This window comes from Podarcis liolepis (genome assembly GCF_965112155.1).
Source record: "Podarcis liolepis genome assembly, chromosome: 9".
Classification (NCBI taxonomy): domain Eukaryota; kingdom Metazoa; phylum Chordata; class Lepidosauria; order Squamata; family Lacertidae; genus Podarcis; species Podarcis liolepis.
Window position 1 is genome coordinate 31024469 of NC_139564.1, and position 19890 is coordinate 31044358.

At 41.6% G+C, this 19890-nt stretch overlaps 1 protein-coding gene across 1 annotated transcript; it reads left to right on the forward strand.

Annotated features, from left to right (window-relative positions):
• The first annotated feature begins 707 nt into the window (after positions 1-707).
• LOC310686504 (palmitoyltransferase ZDHHC12-like) lies at positions 708-18028 on the forward strand. The gene is made up of 6 exons (XM_083460246.1): positions 708-983; positions 6526-6622; positions 9924-10075; positions 11221-11394; positions 13309-13474; positions 16892-18028. The coding sequence occupies exons 1-6, from the start codon at positions 955-957 to the stop codon at positions 17084-17086; spliced, it is 813 nt and encodes a 270-aa protein (XP_083316372.1). The 5' UTR covers positions 708-954; the 3' UTR covers positions 17087-18028.
• The last annotated feature ends 1862 nt before the right edge of the window (positions 18029-19890 follow it).

A 19890-nucleotide genomic window follows, 5' to 3' on the forward strand; every position in this document is an offset into this window, starting at 1 on the left:
TATAGGTTTTGTTGGAAAATCCATCTAAAAATATTGCACAAATTTGGGTTGGTAGGCTCTCCAGTCTTGGGAAATCCAAAATATACCCTTTTCCCAGATTCATACTCACAATTCATACTAGAGAGAGAGAGAGAGAGAGAGAGAGAGAGAGAGAGAGAGAGACGCCTCCCTTTCCCTGGTCTCTGCCACACTGCAGTGCCCTGAAAAAAATTGCACCTGCCATCCATCTTTGAGTTCTGCAGCTATTTAAAGCACAGGAGTTTACTGAGGGTCAGGCGCTGGCAGTGTCAATGTATATAGGTAGCTGCACCAAGTGAAATGCAGAAGGAGGTAGGAGTCTTCTTTGTGTTAACATCCATGAATCTCTCTTCTTCATCATTCAATATCTGACAATGAGGATAAATCCAGAGAGGTATGGGGTAGTGACTTGTGTGTACGAAATATTTTAGAATGTGTGTATACTTGTGTTATTATAATCCATGTTATTGAAAGTTTGATTTGATGAGGAAGAGGAACCTAGTAGAACAGAGGGATGTGGGTACAGGAAGAGGTGGATACAGAAAACTGTTTTATTTTTTCTGTTCATGCAAAAGTTGTCAAGTATCTGCTGAAAGCTTTAATAAGATAACAAACAAACAAAATTGTGCTTGGAAGTATACTACGTGCTGTACATTACTTAAAATTCACATGTCGGCCCACATGATCACAATCCCTCTTATTTCCATGTTCACACAATGGAGGATATACAAGCAATTGGTTCTGTGGAACTGGAGGAAGGCGAGAATTAACATGGGAATGCAACCTTTGGATTGCACCCAGGAGCTGAAGCATCAACGACAGCAGAGGAAGTAGCAGCGGCAGCCACTAATCCTGCTCTAACGCCACAGCAGCTTGTCATTCCAGTGGATCTGCTAATGGAGCTACAAACTGCCTGTGTCTCTCAGGAAACCACACATGGAAATGTCCCAGCGAGTCTGGAGGAGGTAAGATACTGACCCCCAAATACAAAGTAAATTTCATCAGTTATGTTCCTGAAGGTTCAGGTGTTTCGTATTATGATAGGTGAGAATTAAATGGAGGGTGGGGAGAGAATGGTAATGTAAATTTTAAATCAGATGGTTTGTTTTGTTTCATGTACCCATGCATGTTCATGGATACATTATACAAATCAAGTGTCTGGAAATCAAATAGCTTTCTAATTCAGAATTCCCAACGGAAATAGTAACAGAGCCCTGCAAACAGAATAGCTATGTGCCTCATTTGGACTTAAACATTGCTGTTTTTCTTTCTTTACAACCTTTATATCATTTGGTTGCATAATGACATTTTCAAAGCAAATGAATATCACAGTCTATTTTAATCTTATCTGAGTACGTAAAAACACCAAGGGTGGCATAACATTTGCAAAACATTCTATAACATTGGCAAAACATTTCAGCTTTGGGATTCTGAGCAGTTCAGGCAGCCAGAAGTCCAGATTTAAAAAAAAGAAGACAACTGTCTTGGTATTTGGAGTTGTTGTTGTCATCACCCAGAAAAAGCCACTGGCTATTACAACTCAATGAAAGTAAGGTAGTTGTCAAGAATGAAATGACTTGCTGTCAGGATGACTGCTAGGTACTTAAAGGATTCTGGGCAGAGACTCACAACACACATTTGCATTGAAATATAGCATGCCCCTAGGAAAATTAATATGTTTCTCATTAGCACTGCACTTTGCTGCCCACCCAGCCATGTTAAAACAAATTTTAAGGGGGAAAGGGAAGGGGCAGCAGATCAGAGGACCCTGTGCTACCCACTAACGATGTCTTTGTTTGCCCTCATGGTTTGAACAGCTTTGGATATCATACTGCATAGCTTCATTTGAGCCAGGGTTCACCCAGGTTCAAATAATTATTATAGGGCCAGGTGTCATATATAAGTGCCTTTATACATCTGCATGTATAAATGAGGAGCAAGCAGATCTCCAGGAGGCAGGGGCTTATCCAGGTCTTGCTCCCTTGTTGACCTTGCCTGTGGTTGGACAACAACTGGGAATACCCCACTACTGAAGCCTGACCCCTTATAAGAGAACCCAGTTCTTTAGGACAATGTGACAATTTGTAGTAACCTTCCCCATCCTGGGGCCTCCAGGTGTGTTAGGTGCTGCGCTTAGCAGAGGCTGGTGGGAATTGTAGTCCCTAACATCTGGAGAGCACCAGGTTGGGTGAGGCAGAACTGAAGGAGCACAAAGAGAATCAGGATGGAGCAAGCCAGATGCTAGAGAGCTGGAAATAAAGCAAAGCAGGAACTGGGGAGGGGGAAGGAGGGAAGCTGGAGCCTAACAGGCTTGGCTAGAATTTCTCAACTGCTTGTAAACATGTAGCCCAATAGGATGTGTTTCATAAAGCAGATGGCTCTTTGCATTAATATTAAGCCTTAATGTGCTAATTCAAGGTTCTCAGAAACCCTAGACACAAGTCACCTTTCTTTTAACTTCCTCTTGACCCTTTCTCTTGCATGCTTCCTTTAGTTATCCTCTTTTACAAACAAACTTTGTTTTCCCTTGATTCGTGTCCAAAAATATTCTGGTTTTGATCTTTGTCAGCAACAAGCAGTCATCCATGCACTCACACACTCACCCCTGTGTTATCTTTTCCATTTTTCTTGGGTTCCCTTATATCCATTGCACTGTTCTGTGATCAAATAGCTGCACAGAACTCAGGACTCAAAACCACATGTGGTTCCTGCCAAGATGGCATTCAAGCCTGGGTTGGCATTTGCATACCCTCCAACATTTCTCCAATGAAAATAGGACATCCTAAGGAAAAGCAGGACATTCTGGGATCAAATCAGAAACCAGGATGGCTTCTCTAAATGAGGGAAGTCCCTGGAAAATAGGGAGACTTGGGTGGTCTGCATTTGTTGGGGCTCATAGTCATCAGTGCCTAGAACAGCAGGGGGAAAGGAATGTTACTAAACCTAAACACATTTATTTAAAACCAAGCTGTACCAAATTCAGTGGTATTCATTCATTCGCTAGCCTAGACCCAGTTTAAAGTGCATGCATCATGCATAATCTGTGTGAGAAACATTTTCAGAATCTGGCCATAAGATGGGCACTTCCTGCATTTTATGGCCTCCCTCATGGTGAACTCCCTGTCCGGTTAGTATATGGGATTTTTTACAGAGCCTGGTGCCATGCCATCAGGTTCAGTGGGTTCCTGCCTACCAGCCTCAGGTTCAGGGCTCCCCTGATTACCGGCATAAGGCTGAGATCCAGGTACCCAGACTGGTTCCTAAGCAATTGACAAATTGGCTCTGATGGTGTCCTGGTCACTGCTGGACTATGGAATCATAACACTCTGGTTGTTTCGGTTGTAAGTGCTTAGGCTTACTTACAAGCTGAGTTACATTAGGGTGTGGGAAGGAAGGGATTGTGTCAAAGATTCCACAGGAAAAGTGGACTTTATGGAGGTGAGAGAGGTAGCATTCACAGGTGTTTGGGGGTGTGATTCCAACCTATGAGGCAACAAGGTAGAAAGGGTGGAGGCTTTTAAGGGAACAGGGGATCTCCAGATGGCAGAGGGTGGTGGGGCCTTAATTCTTTGAAGGGTAAAAGCAAACCCCCTCCAGCAGTGACCCAGCTCAAATGAGCTACCCCTGCTTCCCTCTGACTAAAAAGATGCTCAGGAGCATATCAAAGAGTCCCTGCAGTGTCCTCCAGCTCCTCAACTGAACAAAAGCTCTGAGCCTCTTCTTATAAACTAAAAAAGCCTGTCTAAACTAGATTATACTCTTCTGGGCACGAAGGGGCCATATATTCCCCTTTCTCATCTCTAAATACAGTGGTACTGACGCTTCAGGTTACAGACTCCGCTAACCCAGAAATAGTACTTCAGGTTAAGAACTTTGCCTCAGGATGAGAACAGCAGGAGGCCCCATTAGCTAAAGTGGTACCTCAGATTAAGAACAGTTTCAGGTTAAGAACGAATTAAGTTCTTAACCCGAGGGACCACTGTACTCATGATGGCCAGTGAAAGCCCACCATCATAATACTTCACACACAAAAACCAAGGATTGACTTTAAAGTGAGTAAATTTGTGGTGGTTTTCACGTTTTTCATCATCACAATCCTCTCCCATCCCACAGAAATACCACAGAAATAGAGGACCTTTCTGTTCTTGCGTTTAGCAAAGACTGCTGTGAAATACATAGAAGGTCAGCTTTAAAACAGGTAGCTCAAGCCACAGCGCTTCATGACAATAGTAGAAAAACAGTCCTTCTGCTTAGAATCCCCTTTATACTTGGAATCATTGTTCTTTGCACACAAAAACAATCAACTGGTTGGGGCTATTAAAAAGTGCTTAGGAATAGGCACTTTCAGCCAAATAGTCTGAAAGCATTACAGCTGTCAGGATTTGGAGGTGGGGGCAGGGGTGTATTTGACAGGAAATAAAGCTTATGTTGATTTTTTTTGGTAAGGTCTAAGAAGAGGCTGAGTGACTGTGCTGAGAATATGAATAGGCAAAGTGGAAGAAAATCCCTCCATTTTCAAAGGAAAAACATAGTGATTATATTTCATTATAATGGCTGTACAAGCATAAACTAAGCCATATATTAGTAACAGAGCTGAGCTGTCTTCTCAAGGACTGGGAGAAAGGAGTGTGCTGTAACAGGGAGATTAATCACTGGCAAATATTAAGAGATTATGAGGAGAGATTAAAAGATTAAAGGGAAAGACGAAAGGAACCTAAATCTATATATTGTGTCCAGATGACAATATAAGGGGGGGAATGGTTTTCTGTGCACATAAATCACCTGGCTGTACAAAGTAAGAAGTATTAACTATACATGATTGTATTAAGGACTGTTAAATGGAAATATAAGGAGTCATCATTCATTTATATGTCTGAATGGAGTTTGAACCATGACTAGCCCATTGAGCTCAATGCTGGAAGGTATCATTAGCACCTCTTCTGTTGACTTTGCAAACTTATTTAAAAGGCAGCATGGTTGAGGGTCCCAACTGCAAATGTGAGCTCACCAGTGGTAAGAACATCTTTTAATCTGGGGAGATTGTCCAGTAGGAGGTCAGAGATAGTCCTTACCTTTCTCCATGTTCAGGAGAAGATCTAGCAGTCTCCTAACATTAGTCTGAGCCACAGAAGCTTTCAGATTCTCCAAAACGACTTCAGACACAAGACTGGATCCCTCCCTAAACTGGGTGAGGGAAAGGATCAGTGTTCAGCACTGATCATGGCTGTCTACTAATGGTGGTCAAAATTTGTATATATTTGGACATGGAAATTAAGAAGGAAAAGCATGTGAGAAACCTTTTCATATAACCATTCATCACATAAAAATGTCAGCCCCAAAAGCAGTCTTTTATATTCACCCTAAGGCAGTCTTTACATGCAATTTCCTATTGGGTTTAACCTTCAGGTTAACATATCATGAACATCACATGTACCTATCTATGTGCAATTAGCATACACATGCCAATTTAGCTGTGTATACACCCATTGGGACACCATAGTTGATCAATAGCTTCCGGACATGTGTTATTGAATAGATATGTGTCAAAATAGCCACATGTTTTCTTATCACACATGGCATAGTGTAGAAATACAGAAGTGTTATCCATGCACCTGTGCAGCTCCTTGCCATTTGGGGGTTGCCCTTCCTAGTGGACTGTGCAATACAGTCCATCCAATTGCTACATTTTCAAATAGTGTTTTTTTGAAAACCTCACAATATTGCAATGCTGCTCATTCCTTGCTGTCATGGAGTCTATGAAAACACATGGGTGGGAGCCTCAGGCTCAGGAGCCAAATGCTGCTGTGAGTACTTCCTTCCCCATCCCCTGCTTGCCCCTGTGTGTCCCAGTCACTCGCTGAGATCCTTTTCCTCCTCCCTGTTGTCCTGCCAGCTCCTGACACTTTTATACATTGACTGAACTGTGGTGCAGTAAGCTCCACCTCCACAGAGAAGCTGGCTTTTAGAGGACCTTGCCTTATACTGCAGTCAGTTTCCTGTAGGGCTGAGGAGACAAAAGTACCCTGGAAGACTCCTCCTCTGACTCAAAGTAAGGTGGCAAGGCTGTGTTCTCAAGTGAGGAGAGCCTTGAAGATGGTCCTGGCAGCTCTTCCCTCACTGAAGGTTATCCTTCTCTGAGTCCATTGCACAGCGCAGGGTCTCTGAGTCATGACAGAAGAGTTTAAACCTCCCCACCTTACCACACCTCACTGTTATGTCATCAGGAGGAAATACTTCATTAGTGCCATTTTTCATTTTTTTTTTTTTTAAGTTTCTAGTTCTTAAGGCATTGACGATATGCATGAAAGTTTGTGCTGCAGTCTCAGGATCCATAAGGATGTCTTACTAAGGTTTTCAGTGATGGGTGTTAAGGTTCCAGGCCCCTTCATGGCTTTATTTATACTAGAGCTTACTGCTTGTGTAACAGCAGCACTGGACACAACACAATTGCTGTGTGATTGAGATACTGTGACCATTATCATATTTGTCATTGTGTTTTATTTTCAGATCATGGAAGTTTAGCTCTCCTGGTGAATCAAAGGTGGCCGTCCTTTTCTTTTACAGCTGCACATTTCTGTGGGGTTACCCAACTTACCTGTTTTGGGTAAGGCAATCATGGTCTTGTTCAAAATACGGCTCTTCCTTGTGCCCGTTGTATAGAATAATAGTGAAAAGGGAAAGAGTTGCTTTCCATGAAAGCCTTGGTCTCATATGGCAATTAGCCCCACATACACCAATGCTCTCTATTTAAGGGACTGCATTTTCCCTACAAGAAAGGTAGTAAAATAAAGACTCTAATCATTATATAGCTATGGATATAGATAAAGATATAGTTGTATAATTTGTTGAATCAGAATTAGAATTCAATCCTGCAAAGGCTTATTCTTATATCTCATGATGGAGCAAACTATTTTGGTAATGCCGTTGACCTCCTGCTTTCAGACTGGAGAAATATATTAGTAGTAGCATGCTAAGAATTGCATTAGGATGGCCACTTACACATAGAGGAAATGCATCACACACATAATGCATCAAGATGAAAGAGGGCACAGATACGCACATCTTATGCAAATGACAGTTTTTATGTATAGATGCAAATTTAGAAATAATTGCTGTAAGTTAAATAGAAATGCATCTCACTATAAATGGGAATATTGTGAATATTGTGATCAGGCGATCTTGATCAGTCTGCTGCCCAGCTTCTAACTGCTGATGGACAACTACAAGCCACCTCCCTTGGCTCTCCTTTTTATGTTTCTTTCTTTAAACTGAACTTGGATTTGGCAGCACCACAAACAGAGGACTAGCCTCTGTAAAATAGGACACCTTGCCAACCTAGATTATATAAAATATCATTGTAATATGGAGTTGGAAGAAGATAAATTGGTACCGATATAATCCAGGGCTACCAGTATTTCTGGAAAATAAAGGTAAGAATTGATATACCAGTACACTCTGATCCTGAAACTGTTATTAAGAACAAATTTCTGTGGAATTACATCCAAGCAACTGCTCTTAACAGTATGATAATGATGCAGTTGATTCATGGTGTGCATCACATCAATGATGAATAATAATGTACAAATGGTTATTTCAAGCCAATATATGTCTATTATTACTTGGCCAAGATCCCAGATACTAGGCAATTCCCCTTGGTTTACAGAGAAGAAAGGAACAGACAAAAAGAAATCCTGAAAAGAGTTTATCTCAACTGACTCCATGAAATGCAGCCAATATTAGAAAGTTTATGGTACTTGTTATCTAGTGTGATATCAAACTGTTGCATTCCATTAATATGCTTTTATTTAAATAAATTATATACATGCCATATCATATGGATATCTGTATTTCACTGACCTGAGAAGGTAGAAGGTTCTGCATTTTCTGGACTTTAATCTATACAATACAGTACAAATATAATACATTATTCTGTTTATATTCCCTGTTGCTCTTTTTATGGGAGGGAGCTGGCTGGAACTTTTCCCAAAGCTTTAGTGTGCAATCCTTGGCTCAGTTTAAGTCAAAGGCACTTCTGTCATTGACTTCATTGGATCATTGGATCAGGATTGCATCTTTAATTCCTTAATCTGAACATAATTCTTCAGTCAGCTGGCGGGCGTATTATGGAACAAATGGTAGTATTTTATCTGTGCAGAGCAAAATTGCCAAGCTAAATTGAAAACAAAGATCAGAAATATATTCTAGAACAGTACTTAGCTGTAATTTATTAGCATCTTTCACTTTATTATATTTCATGAAATGAGAAACGGGAATATCTTTGCATTTAAGTGAATAGATGACTACAGTTGTCACAAGATCAATTTTCAGAGCGGCTTTTACAACCTCTAGGCTTTGATACCTACATTTACAAAATGATCATATTTTCATGAGAAGTGAAGTTTTAAAACATTTTCTATCCAAGGCAAGGGAAAAAAGAAAAGCAGGAATTCAACAGTAACCTCCCCTTTGTTTGCTTCTCCTCCAACAGTGGTTTCTCTGCCTAATGATTCAAAACATCTCTGCAAGATGCCTTTCCCTTCACTGTCATTCACGTTATGCATCTCCATAGCTCATTATTGTGGCTATGTATAATTAAACTGACTTTCTGGCATGGCCATACTTCTGGTCCTTACTGTTTAAAGATCTCCACTTCTCTTCTCAACTAAGCAATTGCCTGATTAACATTATTTGAAATCCCAAGATGCTTTTACACTCAGTTTGTAATGATGCCTAAGCAACGATTCATGTAGAAACATGGGAGCCAGTTCCTTGTGTCTGGACCTCATGTTGCTGTGGCAATATCTGTAGAAGGAATAACGTGGAACAGATGGGTTACTTATCAGTGGACAATACTGTCCTGGCAAGGAAATATATAATTTGCCCAACCCGTATGGTTCTTTCCTAAAGACTTTAATGGAAAATCTACATGTAAACAGCTCACCCATAGAATCATAGAACTGTAGAGTCGGAAGGGACTCTGGGGATCATGTAGTCCAACCCCCTGCAATGCAGGAAAATATGCAATTCCGTAGCATATAAATTGTCACTTTGTCATTTGGAAAACTGATGTGTAGACTAAGCCTTCATTTTGAGGGTGTCTGTATCTCCTATCTACAGGCTCAATGTCAGGAGTTGGCATAGTTGAGCAGCTGCTGGATTCTCTGACCTAGCAAAAGGCCCATTGCAAAGCACCACTCCAAGCACCTCCATCTTTGTTAGGCCATCTGCATATATTTAGACACAAAGCTCCATCATTTAACAACAACAACAACAACAATTTATTAGTTTTCCCCAGAAGCTAACAGACAGCCAATATGAATCAGGTGCAAGTTACCTCATGCCCTCAAACCCTCACACTGCTTATTTCTCAGAAGCCTGGTGACACAGGAAAACCCACAGCAGGTTTCTTGCCTGTGGCCCACAGAAACCTGAAACTTGGTCACGCCAAGTTGGCTTCCCTTCTTACACATCTCCTTGTGTTATCTCTTCTCAATAAGCTTGCCTACTGTTAGCTCCTTCTGCTTCCTCATACTGCTTGCCTATAATATTCTGTGTCTCTTTTACCTCTCATGTTGAGAAATCTCTCAAGAACTGCTCCTCCAGTTCCATCCAATTCTCGTTTCTGTATCCCCAGTTATGGATTTGTCAGTCCCTAACTGTTGAAGGCCACCTTGAGTAGTACATGGACACTAGAAGAGTGGGATAGATAGCATAGATAGCAGAGAGGTTGGGGAAAGAGAGAGAGATTTCATGTAAACAGTATACATACATAGGCAGCCAGAGGTCAAGTATATGACTGGTGCTTTTGTACAATGATTTGCATGATGTTTCAGTTTGTGTGCCAGTGTATCAGATTAGTTTTGTGTATCAAAGTGTTAAGACATTTGTCTATTTTCATTGCACAGATTATGCCGTTATCTTTTAATACCCTGTGGAACGCCCATGCTACCTTCCTCCTTGGGAATGCTCTGATGTGGTTCCTCTTCTTAAAAGCTTCTATGATGAACCCGGGTTTGCTTCCTCAACACACTGATGAATATTACCAGGCCATCAGACAGGTATTTCTCTCGTACACCTTTGCATATGCAACCATCTCTCACACATTAGTAATAATTCTGTTGCTGAATTGAAAGCACCCTTCTTTTGTCATCATTTTTTATACATGCCTAAATGTTGAAGATAAGAAAATTCAATTAATGCAGGCAGCTAGCAAAGAAAGGCTTCAGCACTTCTGCACACATATCTGGAAGAAAGTCCCATTGACTTAACTTCTGAGTAGACAAGTATAGAATTGTGCTGTTTTGATGACTGATTCTGTTTTCCACTAAGAAGTCATGTTTTATAATATGATCATGGGACATCCCGATAGTATAAAACAATGCAACTACATGAGAATATGAACCATTCCCAATATATAATATGGATTGAATCTTCCTGCCACACTTGCCATCCTCGCCTGTCACACCTGTGTGGTGCGCCACACCCTTTGAGAACCACTGTATTACATGCTTCCTGCTTTGGAAGGGAGAAATTGCACTTTTTGCTGATGCATTTACCATGGAGATGGGTAAACTCATGCAAGTCCACCTAAACATAAAGCATGAACAGCAGCTGAATCACCTGGTTGTCTGAAATGATGCTATTGTCCAAAGCACATATACAAAAGCATTAGGTTAGTTGGTGTGACATTACCATATATGAGAGAGTGCTGGAGGGGAAATAGTTAAATAGGTTGCACAGACAGGACCCAGGGGGGTGGAGTCAGTGGGTTTATAAAACCAGTTCTGGGATGAGTTCGTTGGGAGTTGTGGGTGGGTAGTTGGTTGGATTTCGTGGGTTGGCTGGTTGGGAAAGGCAGTTGGTAACAGAGAGACAGTTAGGGCCGTGGGTTCTTGAGTGTGGGGAGGTAGAAGAGAGATAGAGAGAGGAAAATAAGACTAAGAAAGTAAAGAACAACAACGTTTGGAATGCTGTAAAAGTTTTGTTTGTGTCTGAAATAAAATACACTCTTCTTTATTAATTGAAAAGCTGACTGAGACTGAAGTGATTTTACCAGGGAGGACCTGGTTGGTGGCAGCGGATTAGTGGTGTATGGGTCAATAGTCTGTGTGACGACCGGGGGCTCTGTACAAACGCCACAATTGGTTCTTAGATTCTGCCATTGCATTTTAGATTCCATCCTGGATGTCTTCTTCTTTCTATGGTGGATTATCTTAATTATTGGGAAGAGGGCAAAATCCTGTTGCCTATACTATGTCATGTGTGCCACCTTGTGAAACCTCTTCGAGCTAAACATTGTTATATCATCAATCGTTGTGTGTCTGGCTTTGATCATTATTGTCCTTTTATCTACAACAGCGTGGGATACAGGAACAGGTAAGGTAAAGGTAAAGGGACCCCTGACCAGTACAGATGTGCAAAATATGTGCAAAAGAGATTTTTCCTGTAGCATTTAAGATAGCCTTCCACAACCCATTAGCTTTCAGATGTGTCATCAGTTCCAGCCAGCATTGCCAGCAAGGTGATGGGAGTTGTGAGCCACAACAGCTGGAGGGCAAGAGGTTTGGGAAAGATTGTTCAAGATATTTTTGCTCGTCTACTTTATAAGTCTTTAGTAACTAAGCGTTCTCCCCCCCCCTTTTCACAACACCGTCAGATGTTGCACTGTTGATATCTTTCATCAGAAACATTAACATGTGACACAATAAGTCTTTGGATCACCACTGTATCTATCAGCCATCTGTGGCCCTACAATCAGCAGGTGGACCCTGTTGGTGTCACCCCACTTGGGGTATACCCAGCTGGTGGTGACTTGTGTCAGGGCCTTCTCAGTAGTGGCTCCCCATTTGTGAAATGCCCTTTCTAGTGAGCTGCATCAGCCTCCCTCCTTACAAACTTTTTAAGGGAAAAAATAATTTTTAAAAAAATACTTATTGATACCTAGAAAAGTTTTGATGGTTGAAAGTTCTGTCCCTGATACTGTACCACTGAAATTACTGTATTAGTTTAAGGGTAGATTATTACTTTCAGGAGTTTTAAACTGGTTTTTAGAAAGTTGTTCTTAACTGTTTTTTAGAATTTTTAATTGTGTTATTTGGAGCAGGGTGGGAGATATACATTTAATTAATTAATTGATAAATAAGTCATAAACTTATTTATTTGGCAAAGCCAAAAATGTGGTACACAAAACAGATTTAAACTGAGAAAATGGTTGTGGCTCCTTCCTCCACCCCATGAAACAATGGGGGAATTGATTTTCTGTAAAGGGGAAAATGGTCAATGCCATACTTAGAAATCCAAGACCAGGTATTTAGTGCAGAAGACATGACAATTAAGCTCATGTAAAACCCACTGAAGACCAGTTGATGGCCTATATTATCAATTGCTTGCTTTGCTGTTCATTTTTAATCATATACGCATCCAAGTCACACAGGAGACATTTCCTCAGAAATAAGGTGCTCATAGAAGGCACTACCACAGTTATTTCCCCACATCATCTTTTAAGGGCATATTTATGAAAGGTGAGGGACGCGGGTGGCGCTGTGGGTTAAACCACAGAGCCTAGGACTTGCCAATTAGAAAGGTCAGCGGTTCGAATCCCCGTGACGGGGTGAGCTCCCGTTCCTCGGTCCCTGCTCCTGCCCACCTAGCAGTTTGAAAGCACGTCAAAGTGCAAGTAGATAAATAGGTACCGCTCCGGCGGGAAGGTAAATGGCGTTTCCATGTGCTGCTCTGGTTCGCCAGAAGCGGCTTAGTCATGCTGGCCACATGACCCGGAAGCTGTACGCCAGCTCCCTCGGCCAGAAAAGCGAGATGAGCGCCGCAACCCCAGAGTCGGTCACGACTGGACCTAATGGTTAGAGGTCCCTTTACCTTTACCTTTTTATGAAAGGTGACCTTGAGCACACTCTGCTACCATTTGAGGTTCTTTTCTGACAGATTTTGTTTTTAATGTGATCCGACTTCATTTAAAAAAAGTGGTGACACAGCAGGAGCCAAGGACTAAATTCACAGAGTAATCAGTACCTCCAGTAAAGAGTACTATAAAGAGAGTGCAGTTTTGGTTAGCTTCTGCTTCCAGACTGCCCACGGACATCTGGTTGGCCACTGTGAGAATAGGAAGCTGGTTTAGATGGGTCATTGGCTTCATCCTATGGTCTTATGAATTAAATCACCACATCAGCTGCATATGAGAGAGGTTGTTCTAGATACTGACTGAACTTTGCAAAGGCTTTGTTAGCTTTTTACATAGTAGAAGCATTGCTTTGTTTCTGTTTTGCTTCATTCTAGGCCCTATTTTGTAGGATTCCTCACTACTATGTGTCTGAACTCTGTGGTTGGAATATATCTATGCTGGAATTGGTTTAATGTAATGGGACGTAGTATTTTCATCGGGATCGGATTTCTCTTTCTTTCCGTCATTGCCACAACATCAGCAATGATGACTTCACTGTGTGTATGTATTGTCTTGAATGCATATTTTTTATTAGCAGGCTTTGGGGAGATGACAAAAATGCCTTTGGCATTATAGCTAGCTATAAGATCAGTCAATAGTTTTTATTAAAAGGATTTTAAAAAATAAAGTAAAAAACGGCAACATTTTAAGGGGTCACCTTTTGTCATCACGGCATCGAAGTAGAGGACTCATAGGAGCAGAAATGTTTGCTTTTTAATGACAAATTGGGGGGAGGGGTCTTTGGGGGCCAGCTATGAGCTGCTGGCTAGCCACTGCTGCCCTCAGAGATGGCAGGGGTAGGATTTTCCCACATAGTAAAAAATGAAGCAAAGGCACTGACTCTCTGAGACAGCACTCGTTCTTATCCCAGACCGCATATTGACAAGTCAAAGGGAAAAGACTGTGTGAACCTGAAACATGTCACAGACAGCATGGTCAGTAGTCAGGAATGATGAGAGCTGTAGCCCAGGGATATCTGGAGGCCCAAGTGGTCCCGATCTCCTGCTTTCAGGTTTCTGCATTCTGCCTGAGGCAATCATTTTAGTATTTCGTAGTATTTAGATGCTGGAGTTGCATATTAAAGCTCACCAGCTTTGTTACATAAAGGGCAATCTTCTCTCCCTCAGCTATTCACACAGGATGCTGATGTTAGAAAGATTGTTGCCTAAAAGAGGGACGGCAATAAGTTACGAAAAGCCAGATGAGGTTAATGTGTGTTATATATAGTACTGTAGAGTGGGAACAGCAGCTCAGTTTAGATAGAACTGTTAATGCCCTCTAGTGTCTCTTTATTGAAAGCCAGAGAGAAAGAGAAGGTTTACACAAATAGGATGCTAAGTAACTGCACTATTTTCGACTGGCTGATTTCAAGTGGGATCATACTGAAAACAAAACAATAGCATGCTTGATGGGAAATACATTTAATTTGCAAGGGAGTACGTTGTATCCATTCCCTTTGGATATACGGGCTTTTACTGTTCTGGTATCTGCATATAAGCATATATTAACTTTGTAACATGTACTGAAGAATAATTTATGTTTTGATATACCACCTGCATAAATAATACAGCTGGCAACAGAAATGATTAAATTGTATGCTTGTATTATTTCTGTTTGGGAGTTTCTACTACCCAATGACAGGATAGTCTGATATCATGGGATGAACTCTCATAAGAAGAATCATTAACTAAGATTACGGGCAGCAGAATATTTGGTAGTTAACTTACGCTACTATTTGTTCCTTATGGTTCTTGCTTCCTTGAACATGGAAAGCTGCCATATACGAGTCAGACCAGTGACTCTCAGCATCTCCACTAGTTGTGATCCACTTGGCTGGATCTTGAATTCTGGACTTCCACATGCAAAGGACTTATTCTGCCACTGAGCTAGGGCCTTTCCCAGTGGTCCATTAGGGTGAATGGGGCACTGCCCTACCAAGCTCAGTCTGCCCTTGACCAGCCTGCTTTTCTTACTTCCACCCAGCCCAGGTTTGTGGCACTGCCTGACAGTGGCCTCCTCCTTAGTTTCAGTGCTGCTCTTGTATACCCTCCAACATTTCTCTGATGAAAATAGGAATGTCCTATTTCATCACCATAACAACAATAATTTTTATTTATACCCTGTCCATCTGACTGGGCTTCCCCAGACATTCTGGGCATCTTCCAACATTCCCTACACAGGGTTGCCTTGAGATGTATTCTAAATATTGTATAGATAGGTAGCCGTGTTGGTCTGCCATAGTCAAAATAAAAAAATTCCTTCCAGTAGCATCTTAAAGACCAACTAAGTTAGTTCTTGGTATGAGCTTTCGTGTGCATGCACACTTCTTCAGATACACTGAAACAGAAGTTGCCAGATCCTTCTATATAGTGAGAAGGTGTATATAGTGAGAATATTGTATAGTTACTTATCTCCTTGGCTCAGGGGGTCACATAACTCCATCCCCTCCAACATTTCTCTGATGAAAATAGGGACATCCTAAGGAAAAGCGGGACATTCTGAGATCAAGTCAGAAACCAGGATGCCTTCTTTAAATCTGTCCCTGGAACTGTCCCTGGAAAAGAGTCTGCTCTTGTAGAACTGCGGAGGGAGGAGGATGGGGACAAAACTAGAATTAGATGGTTCTGGCTATCATTGGCTCTGGCACCACCTGCTGCTGGTCTTCCTACCAGTCCAAATAGGCACTAATAACCACTGCTGGCCTTTCTCCAAACAGCCGGTCACAAAACTGATGGTAGAGTTAGCAGAGATAAAACCAAGACCTTCTAGATTTGTATCCTGCTGCCCAGTATGATAAGCAACTTTTCTTGGGCTGCTACTATACCAACAGGAAAAGGACAAATACATTTTGTTTATGTTTGAATACATCACCCACAGTCATAAGAACTGAAATGTAGAGATGATTCCAACAGACTAGACTAGGAATGGGGATTCTGTGGCCCTCCAGCTACTGCTGAAATACAACTCCCACCATTCCTGACCATTAACCATGCTGGCTGGAGCTGATGGGATTTGGGAGTCCAACAGCATCTGGAGGGCCACAAGTAGTAGTAGACTGCACAGAGGGAGGGCGGCACCACTTATGTGACCTCCCTCTGCCCAAGTTGCTGCTGTATACCAGGGTGGAGGGGCAACAGAGTGGTGAGGTTGACCAGGTACAAGCACATCAGTAGTAAATCTGGTGGTCCTACCACTATGTTTGCACTGTGTTGGCCTCGCCTTCCCCACCCCCTTCCCTCTTCCCCCTTCTCTGTTCCAGTGTGCAGCCGTGACTCAGCTGGAGGAAAGTCAGGTAAGTGCCATCCACTACCAGCCACAGGTTTCCCACTGCTGGGTTAGACCATAGTTTCCTGTGAACTGAATTTAGAGCTTTGGCTGCTATTGTGATCCTGCCTGACACTCTCACTTGTCTACTTTTGATAGATGATTTACTGTTTTTCTAGTGTCCCAAACTGGCTTCTGCAGAACTTGTCAGACTGTCCCTGTATCTATTGCTGGGACATTTAGCCTAGTCCATATTTAAGTATAGCTTTGCTCTGCTTTCTCAGTTCAGTGACCATTGAAATAATCTATATTGTTTCTTGGTGTATACACAACCTTTCTGCCAAGAACTCTTCTTGAAAGTAAACTAACAACTGTTATATGTGTTGGTAAACTCAAATTCTTCAGCTGCTATCCTTTCTCCATTACACCAAAACACCCAAGAGTCTATTGCCTCTGGTCTCCACAGTTTAATTGCAGGTGTTACATACAAGTCAGACATTTATTATAATGATGAATTATTTCACAAAGTTCAGCTGGTCAGCTTGTAGTGTAATGAATCTTAGTTGCAGTACGGTGTCCTCTGCTGCAACAGCAGCAGTGCAAACAGTTTATATGTAAAGCTGAAAGTCAACTCTATGTGTTTCACTTCTAAAGGTTTATATGGCGGCAGTCAACTTAACTACTGCAGAATGTCTCAAAACAACGAAGTATGCATATCTCCTGGACCATCAAGGGAAGTTCTTCAACCCATTTGATAGAGGAATTATACTAAACTTTATGGAATTCCTTCACATCATCAAGCCTCTAACAGAGGAGGAACTGAAAAAAGCAGATCTGACTTTGGTATAAAGACTATAGAAGAGTCATGTACTCTATAATATACATCACTTTATCAGTAAAACTGGCGGCATGTAGTGCATGGTTTTGAGTATGGCCTCTCCCTAGGGAAAAGAAATGTCTTGACAGAAACCTTTGCACGTGTATGGAATATGACAGACCTTTGAACATGTACAGATTGTGAATATATGTATGGAGTAAACTTTCTCCTTAAGTGCAGGATATGACCTTAAGCACAGCACAGCAACACATTTATTGGTTCATTTTAAAAATTGCATATTTCAGTCATTGTTCCCACCCACCCACAATTCAAGAGAAAGGGCGATAAATTATCATTGTACAATACACATTTCATTTTCAAACACTATTAATCTCTGTGCACATTTCATTCTGCCTTATTCAGTATTAAATATTTGCATAGCCTATTATCCATTCTGAGATGCTGATGGAGTTACAACAAAGCTAACATAGGATATAAAATTTCCCCAGCAGTTCTTAACTCAAAATCTAAATACTGTATTACACTGCAGTTTTGTATTTCTATTCAACACTAGATGGTGCTGGCTTACTTTTTTTTACTATGAAGCTGACTTAGAATGTCTTAATAGAGTAAATGTTCAAACACAACAGAACTGGGTGAATTTCAAGTTCAGATTTTGCACTTTTGCACCCTTCCCCCTTATGCTGGCAGGCATGCTGTTATATCCTGCAGAAATGTAATAAAATAGCACCCCGTTGCGGACTCTGTGACTTAGTGACCCTAAGCCTGCGTGTTCAAGACTCAACAAATATAATTCTTCTCGGTGTCAAAGGTTAAAAGATTTGCAAGAAATATTTGTGAGGGTTCGTTTTCACTTGCTTGAAGCTTTCTTCTATTTCATTCCAATGAACTTTTCTGTAGCTGGGGGATATATAAACATATGCATAAAAAAATAAAAAGCACTTTTCCTCCTTCAGTCTGTTCACCATGTTATTTTAGATTGGTCTTCTTTGTTCTGGATTTTATATTCTGTACATATTTCTCAGACATTTCAGCGATTTCCACCTGGGCACTGCTTCTGACAACCGAATCCCAGCTATGACCAGGAAATTCCAGACCTATGGCAACCCTATTTTAACATGGTATCTTGCGTAAAAACATTTCAAATCATATTCAGTTAACATGCTGGATGTGGGCAGAGGCTTTTCCCTTGGCCTACAAACACATAAAGGTAAAGGTAAAGGTTCCCCTGACCATTAGGTCTAGTTGCAGACAACTCTGGAGTTGCGCGCTCATCTCACTCTATAGGCCGAGGGAGCTGGCGTTTGTCTGCGGACAGCTTCCGGGTCATGTGGCCAGCATGACTAAGCCACTTCTGGCAAAACCAGATCAGCGCACAGAAACACTGTTTACCTTCCCGCCAAAGTGGTACCTATTTATCTACTTGCACTTTGACATGCTTTCGAACTGCTAGGTGGGCAGGAGCCGGGACCAAACCATGGGAGCTCACCCCGTCACGGGGATTCAAACTGCCGACCTTCCAATCAGCAAGCCCTGGGCTCTGTGGTTTAGACCACAGCGCCACCCGCATATACATATACGCCTGTAAAAAGCTATAAACAAAAGAGACAGCTCCCTGCCCCATGGAGCTGACAACCTGGACAGTGGGAGAAGATGAGAGAGAAGGGAAGGAGACACAGGAGCAACAAATAATACAGAGTAGAAGAAGTCAGAAAATCACAGGCCATGAGGGAAGAATGCTTAGCTCCAAGCTTACATGCCTTGGCCACTGTAAAAATAGGGTTTCGCTGAAAAGATACAGTGTGAGGAGGGATTTAAAGGAAGACAGATACATACCATCATATTTGCTCTTGGACAGTGTCCCAGGCCCACTGGGCAACAAAAGAGATTGGACTCATATAACTCTGGGGAAATTGTACAGGCACAGACCCATTTATTTATTTATTTATTTATTTATTTATTTATTTATTTATTTATTTATTTATTTCACTTTTTAAACCACCATTTCTCCAAGCTGGATCCCAGGCTAGTTAACAAAATGCTGTTTAAAACATGACAATTGCAAGATGCCACCAATAAAACATGATTTAAATAAAACCTCCATCAAAATTTGAGGTAAACATTATTGCATACTATGAAATCAGCAGCATTCAGTAATTGTGCTAGGACCCCGAGCAGTCAATTTCCTCCTTTCTTTTATGCTGTCTCCATTATTTTAACATAAACAGCTTTTGGTGAAGCTATTTCTGGTTTTTAATGAAACTGCTCTTGAGCAATATTTAAGTTTGGTCTTTTGTAAGAGAGTACTCAATTTTGGTGTCTACAGGAAACATCTGTGATACAGATCTGTGGGAAAAGGTACTGGCAAACTTCTTCTAATCCTTCTCAACCATAGCAAATCCCTTAAGTTTGTTTTTTATTGTGAGCCCTGAGACGTTGCCAAGTGGAGTGGCAGGCTGAGACACATGAGGTGGGGGAACAAGGGGATGACATGGTGGTGATCAGAGACAGGGAAATAAAGGCTGGAGGAGGCAGGTACTCCCTTCTCCCAGGATACGGCTGCTCTGGATGGGAAAGCAGGTCTCCCATTTCCCCTCTTCCATCCCAGAGAGGGAAGCAATAGAATCCAGGATAGGGGATCATTCAACCGCTAGGGGTGGAGGAAGCAGAATCAGGACAGGAGACACAGCCTGGTCACCCAGGACCCAGCAACACTCCCATTGCTGGGGACAGATTCATCCTCCCTGATGTAGTGAGCATCTACATGCTCAACAATCTTGCAAGGCACAATTGTCTTGCAAGTAAGCTTGCCTTG

What these genes read in the sequence shown, in the direction of transcription:
- LOC310686504 (XM_083460246.1), top strand. Translation starts at nt 955, where the DNA reads ATGGAAATGTCCCAGCGAGTCTGGAGGAG. An exon ending in TCCCAGCGAGTCTGGAGGAG is followed by an intron (nt 984 to 6,525) that starts GTAAGATACTGA and finishes TTTTATTTTCAG; the next exon opens with ATCATGGAAGTTTAGCTCTC. An exon ending in ACCCAACTTACCTGTTTTGG is followed by an intron (nt 6,623 to 9,923) that starts GTAAGGCAATCA and finishes TTCATTGCACAG; the next exon opens with ATTATGCCGTTATCTTTTAA.